We start from the raw sequence: 20,083 nt of genomic DNA on the forward strand, positions 1-20,083 counted from the left end.
ACTATTGGGTTGTTGAAAATGAAATTGACGATTGAAACAGGATGGTGGTTGTCTTCGACCACCTGCTTATATATCTGTTCGTTGAGATGGAGCGGCAAGCTATGATAACACCATCTATAGCAGCAGAAGGCATCTGTGCGAAGCTCGTGACATCACGGAAGATCATCTAACCTATAATTATTGAATATAGCAAGCCGACACATGTGCCATCTTTACCCTTCTGTATTATATCCAATGGCTATAGGTGAGATGACCACCTTCAGTGACATCCCAAGCTCCATGTGGAGGCCTTCTGCTATGGATGGCTATGATCTGTTTAGGAGAAGGAGGTATTGGTAATCTAATCTAATCGAAATGTCAAAAGAGTATTGAGGAGTGGAGGAACTATTGGTATCTCAAACCTGCTATATGTAGCTGTGCGATTTCCTTAAATAACAGGACTAGTATATTGTGGCCTCAAATCTCCAGAGCAGAATTTTGTAAACCAAAGGCGAGTTGATCGCTCATTAGTTGCTCCTCCACCAAATCCTTTATTAAAGTTCTTTACTGTAGCTTTTCAGTAGAATTTCGTAATTCGGACTGTAAAGGTATAGTAACTATAATCAAAGGGGTTCTATGATTAACTTGATATCTGTGTGAATTCAATGTTAAATCCTTGTTGAACAAAACAAATACAAAAATTGCACCACCAACGCACAACACACACTGTCACATGACAAAAAAAAAACTTGCATAAACCCCAGTGCTTGCTTTCTTCCACAATCTATAGAAACCTGACTACATTCAACGGACATTTCATTTGCAATAATCCAATAGCTCAAATAAAAAAATTGTTCACTTTCCATCTAATATTCTAATCCCAAAAGAACATGAAAGCCATTTTTAGGAATATTCTGTCCTTATACGAAATTTAAGGTTCATCTTCACAAAAAAGGAAAAAAAAGGAAAAGATTAAAATATTGAAAAAACAAACAAATAAACACAGACATGATTTAAATTTATTAAATTTTCAGCATTTGGAAAAAAAATTTGATATGAAGATCACATCAAAATAAAAGCTGCACAATATAGAAATATTACAAATAAAAAATTGTCACTCTTTTACTGCATTATCTATAGTTTTGTTTTCTGCCCGTAGACTGGATTTTCTAGAGTGAATTCCAATCTTAAATTGATAATTCCAAATGTACAAAAAAACTGTTTCAGCTGAAAATATGTTTTTCTTTTCTCATGCAAACAAATTGAGGATACAAACAACACGGATTACAACGCTATTTTATACTCCCACATGACAGGCTGAAAAAAAATATTTTATAAACGCACAAATGTTTTATGTACATTCACAGCTGTTAAAAAAATTAGAAAATATAAATAATGTGTTTTCCTAAATTGATTAGAAAAAGCATCATGTTTTTGCAATGAGAATAGAGTCCTTGATTTCTCCCAAACCCCCCGACAAAGGTTACAGAAATGAAACAAACAATACTTTTTTTTACAGAAGGAGCAGTTGATTAGAATGTTTTTCTATGTATAGCTCGCACATTTTCTTCATCGTACTCCCTTTTCGATACCCACATCTTTTTGAAAGTATCCAGAGATGCAAGGATTGAGCCACTGTAAAAAAAAGTTATTAATAACTGATTTGTACAATCAAAATATGAATATAAAAATGCTAATAATAATAATGATCACACATTGCAATCTTTGACAACTTTATTCTGAAGATAAAGAGACAATCTTGTGAATTACAGTCAAATTGCAATTTAGTAGTAAAATGATAAAACTATAACGTTCGGACCACACTTAATTCTAATTTCAATTCAATGATAAATTAAAATTATTTTACTCGCTTTAAAGATCATTTGAAATCATCCAACATGTTTGAGTAAAAAGATAAATAATTTAATCAAGGGTTCCATAGCCACTAAAATATTGGAAACTTTTGGTCTAATATAAAAGCTTGCAAACACGGTAACAGACTTCAGAATGTTTGAACACGTGCACTGGCAGATTTGTGAAGGTGGACTTCTTGTGATCACAGCTTGACAAAAAAAATCCTTAACTAGAAGGAATGAAAATATATTTAACATGCACACACACTTCAGATGAATCTACCGGATCAACAAGATCATAGTGGGTCTGAGTAATTTGATCACATGGAAGCATCAAAACTAAATTACTCTAAAAATCTAGAAGTATATAATAAACACTTTGTTGCAGCAATTTCTGACAAGCATTAAAAAAATATTTTACCACCCTTTATCTCTCTCTCTCTCTCTTTCATTTTTGAAATACTCTGTATCTAAGAAAAGTTCTCTTATTAAAGAAATGAGAACAAAATTGCTCACCCAATCCATGTTGAATAAAGCCTTTCTTGAGGAGCCGATATCTGGAAAGCAAATAAAAAAAATTTAATTATTCATTATAATCTACATATAATTTCACATTTACAATCGTATTTTATCACAATGAATGCAAGATCACAACATGTACTTTTTTAAAGAATGTTAATGGTTTATTATTTGAAACAATAAAAGAAAATACAAATACCCTGATTTTCACATCTTTTGGAGCAATTTTCTTCACTTCACTTAATAGACGATCTCCAAAACCTGTGATCAAAAGAGAATGATAACAGATTTTAGAAAAAAAATGAACAATAAAATAGGTATACATATGTGAACAATATAGATATACCCAAAAATATGGTGCAAATGAGGAATAAAGTGAGGTACATAGAAAGCGAAACAAAAAATAAAAATCTGCTATACAAAATTTATTTTTGTTGTCACTTGTTTTCAATGCTACTAAAGAGGAACTTCATACAGTTCTGTATGGTGTATAGCAGTCATTCTCACCATATTTTAGGTACATTTGCATTGTTTACACGTTTATTCTTTCACCCAAAAGATTCTTTTACCTATTCTTCCTTTCACCCAAAAGATTCTTTTACCTATTCTTTCTTTCACCCAAATTCCAATAACATAGGTCTTAATTTCAATACGAAGCAAATAAAAATGGAGTATAAAAAAATCGAATATTCTAAGGGAAAGGGGGGATAGAGTTCAGAACTCATGCTTCTCAAATTATGAAGAACCTAACAATCTTCTGGATGTGTTTCCAAAGTGGGCAATATCCGCTCCCCCTGGTGGCGATAGAATGGTCCAGGGGGAATGAGAGAAAAAAATTCTTGGAGAAGAGGGCAATGGAACAAAAAGTTTGTGAAATTATGTTCTAGACTGATTTTCAGAAGAATTTACTGTATTGATGAATGAATCAATGCTACTACTACTCAACTGAACATGCGTCTCATACACACAGTCCTCTGTAAAGTTTCTAATGAATCGGTACATGCCAGAATGTGTTGTAGGCATGACCCTAAAGCATTTATGTTGTTACAGTGGTACTTGTTTTGTGTTCTTCCTAGTGCTGCCATCTGTGTTCCATATTTTGAAGTAAAGATGGTAAATGCTTGAATTTCCTATTGTGTCAATTTTATGTTGTAGGTCCGACTTTTTCAAGTGGGAGACCAGCTCGCATTCACACCTTGGAGTTATTAATATATAATTAATTCTTTGTTAATTATGTCTTAGAATAATTAATGAATCAACGCTGCTTATCATCAGAATTATTCCAAAACAAGTTCCTTATTGAAATGAATTATGCATAATCCTCAACAAAATACCAGACACTTTGTCTTGCCAATTTCGAAGACAACAATTATTTTTTGATATACAACATATTTTTTCAACAGATACCATAATAGGCATCTGTCTTTTTAAAGATAGAACTTTTCTGAAAAATATTCATTTATGATTTTTTTTTTTTTTTTTTTGTTAATCTGCTACTTTTCCTATGATATATATACTTAAATCTCTAAATGTTCAGCGATGAAACATGTGAAATGTATTTGTCGAAATGTCAAACATTTCACAGCAAATACACTTGACTAACCTGTGCATGTCTCTGATGAGAATTTAACATTTTCTTCCCTCCCAAACCCTCCCCTTATGTTAGTAAACAAAAGCTCTCTTAAATTGGATTTGATTTGATTTTGAGTTTAATGGTGCAAGGACCAATAAGGTCAAAATGCACCAAAATAAATGATTAATTACAAATTAGATGACAGCTCTCTTAAATTGGTTCTTTTTGGGTTGCAGTATCCTGGATATTTTGACAACCATATTTTTATGGACATTTCTTTCCAGCCACCTTGTTGGGCTCTTCGCCTGTTGTGGTCCTTGTATTTGTATAAAAAACAAGGAAAACATCATCTGCTTCCAAAATGATAACAGGGTGAGATAAAACAAAATTCAGACACTATCAAAAATAATTGTGTCCATAAAAATATGAGTTCAACCTCATCTAACACCAGTTTACACTTAAATGACTGAATAAAGACATAGAAACATGGGTCCTATTGTAAAAACAAACCTTTAAATAACGTTGATCCCCCAGAAAGCACAATATTCAAGTATAGTAAACGCCTCAAATCCATATCTGATTTGTGAATTGCATAAACCAATACTTCGTGAAGACCCTCACATTCTTCCCCTATGAGATCAGGCTTGAACAGAATCTCTGGGGCCCTGAAGCGTGCTGGACCTATCTATAGAATGAAACAAAGAATTGAAAATTAAAAATTTACTCAAATCTTTTTGAAATAGCTACTACTTAAACAGAATTGGGAAAAAAGTTTAAACAAACTTGAAAGTTTTGATCTCAAGAGAGAAGAGATAGAAAACAATAAGATGAATGACATTTTTTTTACCTCTAATGTGCTACCATCTGGCAGAGGATATTGAGCCTTGTCAGTGTCCATAGCCTCTTCCCTCTGGGGGTTACTAGCAAGATAGCATGCTCTCTGAAATAACATTTAGAAGCTGCATCAGCATTCATTAAAAAACAAAATAGAAAGAATGCATTCTCTATGCATATAATTGGAAGGAACAAAGTATCGGCTCATTCAGGTATGGCCCAGGAGCTGTTAATGATCTTTTATAGCAGCTGTCAGCAATATGCTAACCGTGATTTCTATTTTGGTGTATCATGGGACCATTTTTTTCGATTTTTCTTTGAAAATTCTTCCAATAAAAAGTTAAGGAAGCAAAAATAAAGATATTTGCATATTTTCAATTAAGATATCAGTTGTAATCCTATAAAAAGACAAAACATATACAGTGAAAGTCTTGTATAATGATTTTCAAAAGACAAGAGAAAAGTATTGTTATACAGGATTTACGGTTATAGATGAAATATAAATTTAAGCCCCACTGAAGGTTATCACTTCAACAATGCTAAAAAAATTCTGATAATGAAGTAACGCTGAAACTTCTCAGTAAAAAAGATATAAAAATTTTTGCTTGCTTTGCCTATAGTGTGAAAACAACTATAACATCCCACTCCAAGATTTGGAGGATACGTAACAAGCAAGAACACACGAGATCCAATAATTTGGATCTCAGTCTTGGAAGCAACTTTATCTGTGATGATTTGATAAAACAGCTGAAGTGAGCCCCCAACCATAAATATGGCTCCATCAGTTTTATCAATTAAAAAACTTAAGATAGCTCAACATCATATAATCTCACTTCTTTCATAGTCTTTACAATCTCGAATTCGGCTGTTGTACGGAAATTAGTGCCTTCTTTTCGAAGCAGCAACCTTAAGTACTGGGTAACATCTCGACCAGCAATATCAACCCTCATTATACTGTGTGGCATTGCAAAACCCTCGTATATTGGAACAGCATGTGTGACGCCATCACCGGAATCTAATACAACTCCTGTTGTACGACCTGTAGCATACCTATGTAAAACAGAATTCATTCGACTATAATTTCGATATATATATATATATATATATCAGGGTAATTTTTATATGTACATAGGTGAATCACACTACTGGTTTTATTATTTTGCAGAAAAAATAACAGTGTCAATCCGACGTGGTGTATTTTAGAAAATTTCTTACTGCAACAGAAACTAATGAGGTTCTTAGAAATGCTTGCAAGAGGCTTTTGGAAATATACAGTACTTAAAAAATTATGCAAATATAACTTCTTACACATGAATTTTGGTGATAAACACACTTTATATGCAAAAGTGTAAAACAGGCAGGCAAAGGGAAGAAAAGAAAAAACAGAACAGAAAAATTCTGTGTTCACTTAGAGCAGCAGTCAATAGCAAATTGATTACCATTAATCAGCAGATCCAGATCACAAACACATTTCGATTGATTGAAAATTTGATGATTTTTCTATAGAATTAAAATTTATGAACGAGTGAATTATGAAGGTATTTGCAATTTCACGTTAAAGATTGGTTATAAACAGGTTCTTGAATCGACATTAGAGTGGCTCTTCAATGAAAAAATCATCAAGTAGCTTCCCAGTTACATTTGGTTTCTGACCCGATTCAGGGAGTGTTATTTATACAGTGGTTGAAGAAATTTTTTTACTGACAATAGGCATTTGGTAACAGCACTTCATCAGCTTGCACGAATTCTATTTTAATAATTAATGAAAAATCAGTAGGACTAGAAAAAAAAATACATTTGGCCGGTTTATTATCTAGTATCAATTTAATGAAGTCTAATACAGTCAAATCCTGTTGTAACAAATACCGTTATAGCAAAAATCTTGTTTTAACGAACAGTTTTCTAATCCTCCAAATAAGTTTACATAGGATCAATGCTAAGTAACCTGGAATTCCTTCGTAATGAAATTTTGTTTTAACGAAGAGATTCCTTTGGTCTCTTGGCTTTCGTTATAACAGGATTTGACTGTAGTATAATTTTCTTTTAAAATTGTTCTAGAATTTCAAGTTTAGGTTTGGTGTTAGATATGTGAAGTTAAAAATTGCTATAAAATGATAGACATTTTGAAAATTTAAGTTCCCAATCAATTACAGTGGAATGCAAATATTCAATATATTTCATACTTCATGCATTATATATATATACATTTTTTTGGGTCTTGATAGACAAGACTAACATTATAATATTAATGCTGATGATTAATTCTGATTTATATATCTATGCAATGCTCAATAGATTTTCCTGCATTGTATTTTTTTTTCCTCAAGACACCAAATATAGATTTTTTTTATGAATTAACCCTTTTTTAATGGTATACCCAAAAATCTTCAGGAAGGGGGGGAGGAATAGGACCTATTTGATTGAATAAAAAAAACCTGTCACTGAAAGGTGGAAGGAATTTTAATGTGCATAGCGGATCCTACAGACCACACAAACTTTTTCACTGCTTTGAAGTGTTTTTTTATCCATTGTTCTGGGAAGCAGCAGATGTTGGGTGGGGGGGGGGGGAAACGGGGACCTCAAAAGTTTGAGAACCATTGCCTTAAACAACGTGAAATTTTTTTCCCCTTTTGTATCACTAATCAATAAGTAATTGGAAAATTTACTAAGCTCAAACTATCTAATGGGAAAAGTTTACGGGTTACATATAATCAATATTTTTGAGGGGAGGGATGTACTGCATGAAATTGCTTATTTTACGCACGCATGCACGCACACACATCACTATTGAATTAAGCTCTTCAATTTACTCACAAACTTAAAACAGCTTGCATTGAAATGAATAAGGCAGGCACATTGAATGTTTCAAAGAAGATTTCTGCTGCTTTCTCCCTGTTTCGCCGAGGATTTAAAGGAGCCTCTGTGAGAAGAACAGGGTGCTCTTCTGGGTAAGTTTGGAGCTGCTCTTTTGAGTATATATACTGCCATATTCTTTCCATGTCGTTCCAGTCTGTTATGATTCCATGCTCCATTGGATAGTGTATCGATAATAAACCCCTATGTTCCTGAAAAGCAGTGTGATGTTTATACACAACATTTGATATCATGAAAAAGTTTTGTCAAAACGTTTTGCTCAATAAAATGAATAAAATTGCAAAAAAACTAAAAAAAATTAAATCATTTAACTCCCACAAACTTTTCGCAATTGATGCTAATTGCAATTAAAAGTTATCATAGGGCAGCTCTAACGGCCCTTGTGCAACCCAATCTTTTATATTTTGCCTTAAAATGGGTTTTCTTTTCTTTCTTTTGCTCAAACATTCAGTGCATGTAAAAGGCCCAGTAAGAAGGGCAATAAATGAATGCCAGAACTCTGCTGCTGGACTTGCCCCATTACCAAGATCTCTTCCAGCCCAGTAGTAAAGAGAAACTCCATCTTAGAACAAAAAAAAAATGGTTTTACAGCTCTAAGTGACATCAAATCATAGAAAAAAACAAGATAAGGAACAGCAATTGGTTATATAACAACAATACTGACACCACACTTTGCTCAAAGACGGTGGACGATTCAACCTAGGATTTCAAGAAGCCAAGTACATGTAATGATTGCTCAAGAGAAAAAGTGAAAGACTAGAGGGATGAATTTAAACCAAATTGTTGTTAAAAAGAATTATTATGTGTGTAACATCTTGAATCCTTCCTCTCTCATGGCAACCCAGATATCTGGCCTCATTTCGGGAAAGAGGAGAACAAAGGTTTTGTAAAGCACACTTCGTCATTGAACATGCTTTCCTATCCTCCCCTACCTTGCCAGGTCAGTTTTTCCTTCTCTCTGTCCAATTATTCACGGGTCATTTTCATGAAATTGTGTCCCCAGCAGATTACATTAAATATATAATTGACATAGAGTTTTATTTTTTCATCATCTTTTAAATATTTTTATATTCCAGTTTCTGCAAAGTCGCCTGCCACTCTGCTTTTAATTTTTTCATCAATAAGTTTTGAAAATTTGCTTGAAAAAATTTTCATTTCTGCAGGGAAATGTCCTTCTCCTAGCTGTACCCAGCCTGTTTTGCACAAATTTTAAAATAACTTTGTCCTAAAACAAAAATATTCTTTTTTTCAATATATACTCTTAAAACCAGTATACTTTCATATTTTATCTTTTTTTACAATTTTGAATATTTTTAACAAATAGTTTGTAGCCAGGGTAAGAAAAAAATTAATTTGTTTAAAAAAAATAAAATCAGATTTTTTTAATCTAAATCAATTTTTTTAGTTAAATTAACTGACTGCTTATTAATTAAAAGAAATCTTGTTAATCCTTAAGAATGCATATTTTCATATCACCTAAAACAGCTTTTTTCTCTAATCGCTCAAATTTATAATTAAGCATTAACCCTCTGGCTGCTCATCCCGCGATTTCCACGGGCATGTGTTTTTCTTCCTTTATCGAGGAGCGCATCCCGTTTTTTCCCCGCTTAACCACTGAAATAAATTATATACAGTATTAGACGTTTCATTTATGTTTTGGCCAACAGATGTCGTTAGTTGTCCACTAAATTGCGGCATTTGAAGGCACGTGGTATTACCGCTCAAACTTCACTTTTTGAGTGAAAAAAATTAGACAATATTTGAAGCAATTTCGGTCCAAAAATTGAGCAGTCAGAGGGTTAATGAATAAACAACAAACTAAGCAAAAAATATAAACACAAAAAATCTGTTTATGTAACATGAAAGGTCACTGAGCACAAATTAACTTCATGGATTAACATTTTTTTTGTAAAGAAAAGTGTTTCTTATTATATATATTCAGGAATCCTCCCCTACCCCCATTAAAGTGAATGAGTGGTGGCATCTCGGTATCGCACATCTAGTGCAGACATGTCAATTCACTCAATGTACAATCAAAGGGCCATTCAGCATCAACTAAATAAAACAAATTCTATTGGCAAGATTGTTTCTTGCACAATGAATGGATGTGTTTGACTCGCATGATGTTGCTTACTGGTTTACATATTTTCATTATTTCACAGATTTAATTAGTTTTGGTAAAAAAACAAGCAAACATGAAATTTTAATACAAAAAGTAAAGTCAAAAGCCCAGTGATATGTTGGTACAACATCTATTATTATTTTGAATCAGCAATCAGGGCATAGAATTCAAGTCTTTATAGAGAAAATAATTCCTCTGTTTTTTAATCATTAATCAATGGAACCCTAGTGCCACATGACAATGCATTGAATATAATGTAGTTTAGCTAAGTTTATCTCCCTATATTTTTCTTCTATGTTTTCCATGCACAAAATCTAGAAATAGAGCAGCTTTTTTTCTGGAATGTATCTAGGGATTAAGTTCAACTCTATATTTATCCCCAAAGATATTCTATACTTCTTTTAAATCACAAACTTTATCACATATCAGTGAAATACAACCCATACCAGGTTATATTTACTTCAATATCATTGAATTTATGTAAAGCAAAAAATAATTTAAATTTTGTGATTTAAATCAATGATTTAAAAAAAAAAAAAATCAAGTGATCAGAAAATCATCTGATTTAAATTGCCGTATCCTGTTTGTAACCAAATGAAAACTTTCCTCAGTTTTTTTTCCCCCCCCCATTCGTGGCATTAAAAAAATATTGTTTCAAGTCCTACAACACTTGTTGTAACTCAAATTCTGTGTTGAGAAGGTTAAGAATGTAACCATTGCTTGAACCTCTTTTTAAATCAATCAGAATTTTAAATTCCCCAAACTAATTTTATTCAAGAAAAAGTGAGCATTTTTATTAAATGTCCTTCTCTTCTGGCTATTTTTTTGTTGTGAGAGAAATATATAACTGCAAATTATTTTTTACTTTACCACATGTTTGAACAGACTTAATTTTTGATCAGTGTTGAAAAACATGTAAAAATATTTCTCCTGACATAAGGTAACCAGAAGAAAAATTTGATCATAAGTTAAGGGGTAGGGGGGAAGTAAAAAAATCCATATTTCTTGTGATGCAGTAATGTTTCGTCTAGACATCTAAAGACTAAGTTTTTAGAATGTAACTCATGCTCTAGCAAAACAAATTAGAAATCTGATGTCTCCATAAAATTGACGAAAAAGGATCAAGAAACCCAAATAAAGAAGAAATAAAAATGCAATTGACAAAAAACTTGTTTGGAGTATCAGTGCTTGTACGAGTTGAAAATGAACAAGCACTGAAATAGATGGAACATGTTGCGATAGTCAAACCTGAATATCAAGTTGTGATGAAACAGGCAATTCGAACAAGGCCTTTTGCCCATCTCTTAACATGGTTAAAAATTGAAATTTGTTTCACCATGAAGTTTTAAAAAACTTCACACTGCTGATTATATTTTGTTTATTAATAAGTAAAGAAGTGTCCCAAAAAATCTGAATTTTTTCATAGACTTTTTTTGTTCAATTTTGTGAGAATCTCTCACTGGTACTTTTATATTTTTCTACTGTTTTTTTTATGGAAGAACAAATACAGAGAGAACCTGTTTGTTTGGAGTTTCAAAGTAACTACCCTGAGCAATTATGAATTTTTGCATTGTTCATACAAAGATGTAAATGCGAATTGCAAGCTTTTTTGTCACATCTTCCACTGCCTTCATCGCTACTTGCTACAGGGAGATTGTTTCTGCACATTTCTTCTTTGGAACCTGAGAATCATTGTCCCTCAAGCAAATTCTTCATCAGAGGAAAAGTCAGATAGGGCAAGATCAGGACAAGCTGGTTGTAGAAGTATTCGAATGTGCTGCTTTAACAGGTAATCTGACACCAGGAGGGACCTGTAAGCTGGTGCATCATTGTGATGGAGATGGAGCACCTAAGACTTGGCCTTCCTTCTGGTGGCTTGTGCCTCACTAAATCATGCAGATGTTTAAGGATTCATGGGTCCCTCCTAGTATTAAATTACCTGTCAAAACATCACATTCCAATGCTTTCACAGCCAACTTATTCTCTTGCCTCATGTGGCTTTCCCTTTTTCATCAGAAAAAGAATTCACTTAAGGGGCAATGATTCTCAGGTTCCAAAAAAGTGAAGTGGACAGTGATGAAGGCCCTAAAGGGTGTAACAAAAGAGGCTTGCAATCTGAATTCACATTTTTGTATGAACAATGGCAAAAATACATAATTCCACAAGGTAATTATTTCAAAGGAAATACTAAATAAACAAGTTCTTTTTGCATCTATTCTTTCATAATATAAAATAAGTTTTGGAACTTTGAACGTTCTAATATACATACAGTTTACGTTTTCTCAGACACGGTCCCGCTCCTTCACAGGGGCAATGGCTTATAGTATGGCAAGTGTAAGATAACAGATGAGATGGCATGGGGGGGAGGGGGCCCTCAATTGCTTTTAAAACATACCTCCATCCTAATATGTGTGTACATTCATCTTAACTAAACCCAGAAACTTCAACTTCTAATCCCATCTCGCCTGTAATCACCACAAAATTTGTTAATCGCGACAGTACCCAATTGTCCGGGGAAAATTTGTAAAAGTTTGTTTTCTTTTCTTTTTTTTGACACAAAATAAAGCGCTCCAGACTCTGCCACGAAGCTGGGTTGGAAGAGATCTCCGCAACGGGATAAGTCCAGTGGCAAAGTTCTGGCGTTCATTCATTCAGGGGCAATGGCTAAAATGAGTTAAAACTGATGGATCCTGGGCCGTGTATTCAGTTTGAAAGAATGTATACATACAGTATATATGATAGAAAAAAGGTAGAGGTTTTATCTTGTGCTTAATGTTCTCAAACTTGGTAGGGCCTGCACTTGCATGTGTATGAAATGGGGGAAAACAACCTCATTCTTGAAAAAAGATGTGCCGCTTTTTAACACTCGTCAGAGAAAATAATTACACCAGTCAAGTGGTTAACACATAGGAGAAATCTATTGTTATTGTGTTCAAAAGATGAAACTTAGTAATCCAAATCTCTTGCTCATTTGAACTGGTAACAGTCGCCATTTGTTCAGATTAGCAAGGTTCTAGTGTAAGGTTTGACAAATCCAAAAAAATTAAGATACCAGCAAAATTTCTAAGGAGCCAAGCTTAATTTTTGCTCAAGAAAAACAGTCATAAATTATGTTTTTTTCAACTTTTCAAAACATAACATCTTTCCATGTTAAAAAAAACACTGTTGTAAAATCAGAAAAATTTTGAGTCATCCTTAGACTCCAATGTAGCCATCATGCATAGAAAATTCTATAGGCAACAATACAAATTTTATAGGCCCCAATCGCAACCTGGCGATTGGAATTTGTCAAGACCTGCTCTAATGCAGCATTATTATCATGAATTTAAAATGACAATAATTTTTTTTTACAATTTCTGTCAAACAATGAAATCTTCAAATTTATACTCACTTCAGCTTTGGGACCCACGAAAATGTCGCCTTCTAAAGCACCAGCCATTACTCGTGTATGCTTTGGGCGTCCAATGCTAAAAAATTAATTTTTGTTTTTAAAAAACTGAATAGTATTCAAGACATGGAGATTCTAACAAAAATTAATTTTCACCAATCTAATGGAAAACGGACGGACTAGGATTGACTATCATAGTATGTGACCACCCTCTTTTCTTTTAGGCAGAGAATGGAGAATTTTTTGCTTCTTTTGCACAATAGTATTGTTCCACACAATTTCCACAAGACTTCGAGATTGCAAAACAAGAAATGGTTCGACGGACAGACAGATTTATTTACAGAACAGCAATTTACACATATTTACAAGCGAACAACTTTCTTGCAAAGTTCAATCACAACTGACTTTTCATCCAGTCTCTCTAATCTGGAATCTCCTGTTGTCGTACTAGTATTGCTTTTTATAAGCTGAGAGAAATTTCTCGACAGTTTCTAGTAGTTCCTGGAAAATTATGCCACTGTCTGGAATGCTCTCCGCCAATCTCACTTCTTTGCGATAAACAGAAACCAGTATTAACTACCACCATTACCAGCAGAAGATTGCAATATTTTTAGGGGCTCTACAAAAAAAAAAAGAGAATCACGCCATTTATAGATCGTAACGATATAGTTTTCTCAAATGTTCATAATTCAGTTTTTTTGCTTGATTACAGCTGCAAGAACATCACGCTCGCTCAGAGTTATCACAAAACTGAGATACAGCAGCATAAAATACAGAAGCTGACCAAATTGTCTTTCCAATGCATATTCAATAAAAAAATATTATCGATGATATAGAATTTTTCAATTGATACATGTTCGATTATCAGAAAATTTTGATTTATTGAAATCAGCTTGTTCCAATCATATCAGATAATGGTGGTTTCACTATATACACCAGGGTTAGCTGGATAAAAAATTCCTTTTGCAAAAAAGCGAAAATGGGGGGAAAAGCTTTAGCTCGTTTGATTGTTTTTTTTGTCGCACCACGGTCATTTTCTGCACACGAGGGCTAATTAGACCGGGACCTACAATTTATTGCCGATTCCGAACGGCAGGTTTGTTTTTCGTACTCATCGTGAGGTTGGTGCGCTAACCCCTCGATGGGGGACTCCCTGCGGTAGCATTTTTTGCTGCGGTCAAGTCGCCATTTTTTGTTGTACCCCTGTGTCAGGAAAGTTTTCTGACAAGGACGAACTGGGTATCGAACTCGCGACACCTCTAAACATCCTTTGGTACTTTAGGCGAGCATCTTATCGACCGGGCTACCGCGCCCGAAAAGCTTTAGCAAAATTCTACAATGCTAATGGGCTATTCAAGTATTACGTCAGCAGATTTTTAGCCATTTTTGACACCCCCCCCCCTGTCAGCAAAATTTCGTCAGCAGCTTAGAATATTTCATATCTTTAAAAAGGGTGCTTGATGACGTAAATAACCTTCAAACCCCTCCCCCCTTTGTCATCAAAGTCAGCAAATCCGAAACCCCTCCCCTCTATGCTGACGTAATATTTGAATGACCTCTAATGTAATGATTGATGGTTGGATGTCTACTCGTTGCGTACCTCCTGTACGCATTTTTGCGAAAGTGGCTACTACTTTTTTCGCATTCTACTGAAGCATATTCCCACATGTAGGAAAAATAGAGGGAAAATTTATCATCATGACTTCCAAAACTAATCATTAATGTGTGAGCAGTGTTATCCAAGAATAGGGTGGCCAGATGTCTTGGTTTCTCACAATTAAATCCATTTTCCCAAAATGAGCTTTCAGGGCATCTTTGTTCCGGATTTCCATTGTCAAAGATCTCATAAAAAATACAACTTTCATTTGTCAATTTCAAACCACTCTAAATTAAAAAGAATGTTAGCATTCTTTTTAATTTAGAGTGGTCTTGCATAACTACAGCGCCTGTGCCGTGGCTTGAAGTATATACAGTGTTATAAAAAAGAAAGAAAAATTTTAAATGCATGTCACTTTTTAATGCATTTATGGCTCACTAGATGCCGATATGTGTGTAAATATATTTCTATATAGAGTTACAGAATTCAATAACTTAAAACTGAGAACACATTCACATACATGCTTGACAACACCACTAACAGATGTTAGATTACACCATTATACAAACAAGAACAGCAATTTTTTCTAACCAACTTTTTTTGAAGGGCCGCTTTTTAACAGAAGGTACATAAATGATCAGGCATTGAGTTTTTGTCCATTTTGTTTACTTGTGAATGGAAAAATGTAACCCCAGTTCCCCATCCTAAGGCATAAGACCCACTTAGGAGGGACCTCCCCTTCCACCTATCCTGTTTATTTGAGATGTCTGACAACCATAGCCTCATCCTTATGTTTTACTCATTTTTGCATCAAGTGTAAAGGTAGTGTGATGATATCTGTATTACATTGTAAGTTTGTGATTTCACACCGTAATGCCCACCAAAAATGAGGGTTTTCAAAAATACCCATTTTTATTAATGGATTCCATGTTTTGTCTTGGTTTTTTTAATAATGAATTCCAAGATTTGTCTTTCTCGAGTACCTCATCCACAGCCACCCTATCCGAGAAAATAATTTCCAATAGTAATTCCTCTCCAAAATTCTATAGGGTATTTTTTATTTTTAATTCAGAACAAAAATAACTATTTAAAAAACATCTAAAACCACAAATTTAGGCTACACAAATCCCAGGCGCGAGGTCGCCATGGTGACTAAAAAAAAGGTATTGGTGCCTAAAATTTTCTTTGTGTAGTTACTAAATTCCAGGCTGAGAGCAGCACAAAATGTTTTGAATTTGTAGCAGCATATTTAGGCCTACCAACATAAAAGAGGGTCAGTTTTCCCTGAAAAACCAAAAGAAGCATTAGTTTGGACCTTTTCCAATGTTCCAAATGTTTTTTTTATAAACAATGTTTCTGAGCCTAAACAGTTTTCTCTGGCACCTAGATTTTTTTGCAATTTGTCCAGCCCTGACTTAAAATTTGAAGGAGTATTTTCACTCCTCAACGAAATTTGGAGTAAAATTGAGTTTTCATGTGTGAATCATCTAGATGTGTATTGACGAACTCTGCTAAAGGAAAACCAAGTTTTGTATACCAAATGTGTCGGTTACAAGATTGAATTCACTTCATCCCACTGATAATACACAAATTAGGTGAATTAACAAAATGTGACTTACTAATTTGGAAAATGGCATTTCGGCACTTGATCCCCAGCAAATCCAGCTTTGATAACACCAGACCCCTAAATTTTTATCAAAATTTCATTTACGTGACCAAAAATATATGAATAAATTACAACAAATCTCACATTTATAACTACAATGTGCGACTAATGAGAAATAATGGTTTGTTCCTTGTTTATAAACGTCGCCCACACCTAAAAGAGTATTGTTACATACCAAACTTGAATATTTTTCTCTCCTTAGAGCAAGGTTTCCAAATTTTTTTTTTTCATCACCCCACAATTCAAGTTGATTCATAGGATCCAATGTTATGCCCATAGCTTCTACCGCGCCTCCCCAGGATTCAATATTGCCCACTTTGGGAAGCACTGCCTTAGAGCATTATATTCACTGAACAAGAATAAATATGGTAGAATGACCAGAGGTGCATTTATGGTTTTGCTGCCTGCGGGCAACACAAATTTTGCTGCCCTTCTCCAATTCTAGTCTAATTTTACTGAACAAGAGACAGTGAGCTCTAACTAAACATGTACTGACCAGGGCAGTAACCAGGATTTTTGCCACCTGGGAAAAACATGATTTTGCTCTTTTCACAGCTTCAACGTTTGACAATTTTACGATGGCTTTTTCTTTGTTTTCATCTAAATTCAGTCTCTCTCCCCCCCCCCCCCATCTGTTTGCATTGTATTGTTCAGTACTTGTGCATTGCATCACAAGTACTTCTCTTTTACATGACAAGTACTGTCCTGAGCAGAGATACATTTGCATGGGTGGAACTGATCTAATGTATGCATACATATGAATCTGCATCATCACGCCCCACCCCCAGTATTTTCTGTGCCCATCTCCACGTATGACGATATCCAATACCTTGCCTTGCTTACATCCCTGAATTATGATAGAGTGATGAGAGTAGCATTTATGGTTTTGCTGCCTGTAGGCTAAATAAATTATACCGCTCTTCTCCCATTCTAGTCCAATTTTCTTGACTACTCTTTTCTAAAATTTTACACCTTGTGCTACAATCCCGCCTCCTCCCCCCCCCCACAAGTACACTGTGAGTGACTTGCAGGGAGGACTTGAGACAAGTCACTTGTCTCTAAGTAACTCTTTCAGTCTCATGCTTGCACACTCACTGCTGTGGTTGCTCACAGACATAGTTCTTTTATTTATGTGTCACTTTTTTTAATTGTTTACATATGCTCTAAGTCATTCACATGCTTGCATGCACTCTAGGCAGTGACATCTTAACGCACTGGCTCACTCTGCACTGCCTGGACCCTCACAAAAATTAGATCTGACTGAAATATTAGAATTTGCCAGGTAGGGCCTCAGAAAAATCACTTGGGTCGAGGGACACACACACACACACACACAATGCTTTTGAAACTGCCTTGACTCCAGGTCACGCGTTTGCTCATTCATGTGCTTGCAAACTCTCTAGATCACTTTTTTTGGTTACTCACTGACATAGTCCCTACCTGTCTGGACAGGTGCGGCTTTATTGAGAGTCAGGCAAATTTTGCCACCCCTCTCCTGTTCTTATTTTCTTGCACACTCATTCTTGAAATTTTCCACCCTGGGCACGTTTTAAGCTCCCTCCCTGTAAATATGACACTGGCAGCGACAATGGAGAAGCATGAGAAATTTTGTTTTCCCGGGATTTTATATTATTAATTTCTTCCTCACTATTCTTGTTTGTAAGGCCTAGGAATGGTTTTCCCATGGCTGCTGAAGGTGAAATGACAGCATTATCGGTGCTTGTTTACTGCATTTTTGTGCCCATACTAGTTTTAATGAACACCCAATATGGTCACAGCCAAATCAAAAAAAGAAATTGAGATGAGGAAATATATTAATTAGCCCTTCATATAGATCTGTGTACGTGAATATCAAATAATTTGATACACGTTTTGAATTGATTACATGCTTGAAGGAGTTTTGAGTCGATGACACACAACAAGGTCCAACACAAAAATACTTGTGAAATTTTTTATATAGATTTATACAAAATATAAATATTAAAAATTAACTCACATTGTCAATAACTACGGGCTGGTTTATTATAACGTCGTAAGGCTCCATCAACAATTTTTCATATATAAAAGCGGTCAAAACAAAACAAGGGTGTTGCTCATACACAGTGAGTAGGCCTCCGTTTATAGAAAAAATTCCCTGTTTACGATGACTTTTCCCTAAGCGTAGTAGTTGTTGTTCCTATCGAAGACATTATTAGTTTCCCTACAGAAGTGCGCCAGGTTGCCAGATCCTTAAAAATGATTTCAGCTAAAAATCACCTTGAAAAGTAGCCAAAAAGTGACTCAAAATATTTGTGAACTTGATTTCGTGGTAGGATATTCTATTTATTAGCAATCCCATTAGAGAAAAACTCCCTGCGACACCACAACCTGAAATTCTCCCTTACTAAACGATACTGGCGTCTCCTTGTCGAAGCAGTTAATTGACGGTGTATTAATAACTCAGTCCGTCCATCCTGTTGAAAGTTTCGAACACTTCGATCATATCCCCTGACACACCTGCGTTCTTCCAATGTAAACATACTCAAGAAATCAAGTCTTTTTCATAGCTCAAGCCTTGAGCTTTCAGCATGTTCAATGACCATATCTATCTATCAATGACCATTTTCTTCTGCGGAGTCGATGACATATTTTTGGATGATGATGCCTGAATGAATGAACGCCAGGGTCTCTGCCACCGGACTTATCCCGTTGCCGAGATCTCTTCCAGCCCAGCTTCGTGGCAGAGTCTGGAACAAAGTGAGTGTGTACACCTTTGGGTTATGAGGTTGCGTGATTTGAATAAAATGTTGGATTCAGGATAATTGATTAATTTCTTAAAATAATTATTTATTTACAACACGAAACATAAGACGAAATAAAAAATCTACGGAGCGACATGTTGAGCTCTTGATGGTTCGATCGCTTCTCCTGCGATTTCCCGCGTGACAATCCAATGGCGTCGGCTTTACAAGTGCCGCCATCTGTGAGATAAAATACAAATCGAATCTCACCACATGAGTTTCCCCCCCAGTGAAGGAACATGGTGAGAGAACGATAAATGAGATATGAAAATGAAAATGTGATACAAAAAATTAATCATAAGATGCAGAATAATAGATGTGCAAGACATAATACAATGATGCAGGAAATCATGTGCAATACGTATACACTTAAAAAAAAATATGATGCAAAATGTACAATTAAATGCAGAAAATTCAATAAGCTGTACAAAATATATATCGGATGCATAATATAAATGAGATGCATGAAATACAAGATGCAAAAAAAATCAATGAAATGTAGAATTATATGATGCAAAAAAATATTATGATGCACAATTCGAAACAAAATTAATTTCGGTTATCAGCCTAGGACTGAATTTGACTTTTCTGCCAGACCTAGTGACATATGGTTGTACTGGCACAGTGTCATTTTTCTTTTCTTCGAGCTTGTTTTCGTCAAGTTCCACACAGACATTGTTAAAGATAAATGCGGGTTTCACTCTGTCAAGTGAAACACAGGTCTTTCTCCCATTTACATTTAAAGTGATATTTTTTTCATTACGAGAAATCACTTGATGGGGTCCAGTATATGGTTGTGTCAAAGGTGGTGTGATCTTGTCAATTCGAAGAAACACATGTGAGCAAGTTTGCAGTTGAGGATGCACATAAATTTTGGATTGACCATGAGCTGATGTTT

The 20,083-nt window shown here is 34.7% G+C and overlaps 1 protein-coding gene across 1 annotated transcript; it reads right to left on the reverse strand.

Annotated features, from left to right (window-relative positions):
* Positions 1-976: 976 nt before the first annotated feature.
* Positions 977-18,552, reverse strand: Arp1 (Actin-related protein 1). The gene is made up of 10 exons (XM_089235166.1): positions 18,402-18,552; positions 16,359-16,423; positions 13,146-13,221; positions 7,573-7,823; positions 5,592-5,808; positions 4,772-4,864; positions 4,435-4,609; positions 2,551-2,612; positions 2,349-2,389; positions 977-1,614 (listed from the first exon to the last, which is right to left on the reverse strand). The coding sequence occupies exons 1-10, from the start codon at positions 18,447-18,449 to the stop codon at positions 1,512-1,514; spliced, it is 1,131 nt and encodes a 376-aa protein (XP_089091292.1). The 5' UTR covers positions 18,450-18,552; the 3' UTR covers positions 977-1,511.
* Positions 18,553-20,083: the final 1,531 nt, after the last annotated feature.

Source organism: Pholcus phalangioides, unplaced genomic scaffold (genome assembly GCF_987345545.1).
Source record: "Pholcus phalangioides strain wild (caught in Gottingen) unplaced genomic scaffold, Ppha-v1.0 ptg000008l_1, whole genome shotgun sequence".
In the NCBI taxonomy this organism is placed as follows: Eukaryota; Metazoa; Arthropoda; class Arachnida; order Araneae; family Pholcidae; genus Pholcus; species Pholcus phalangioides.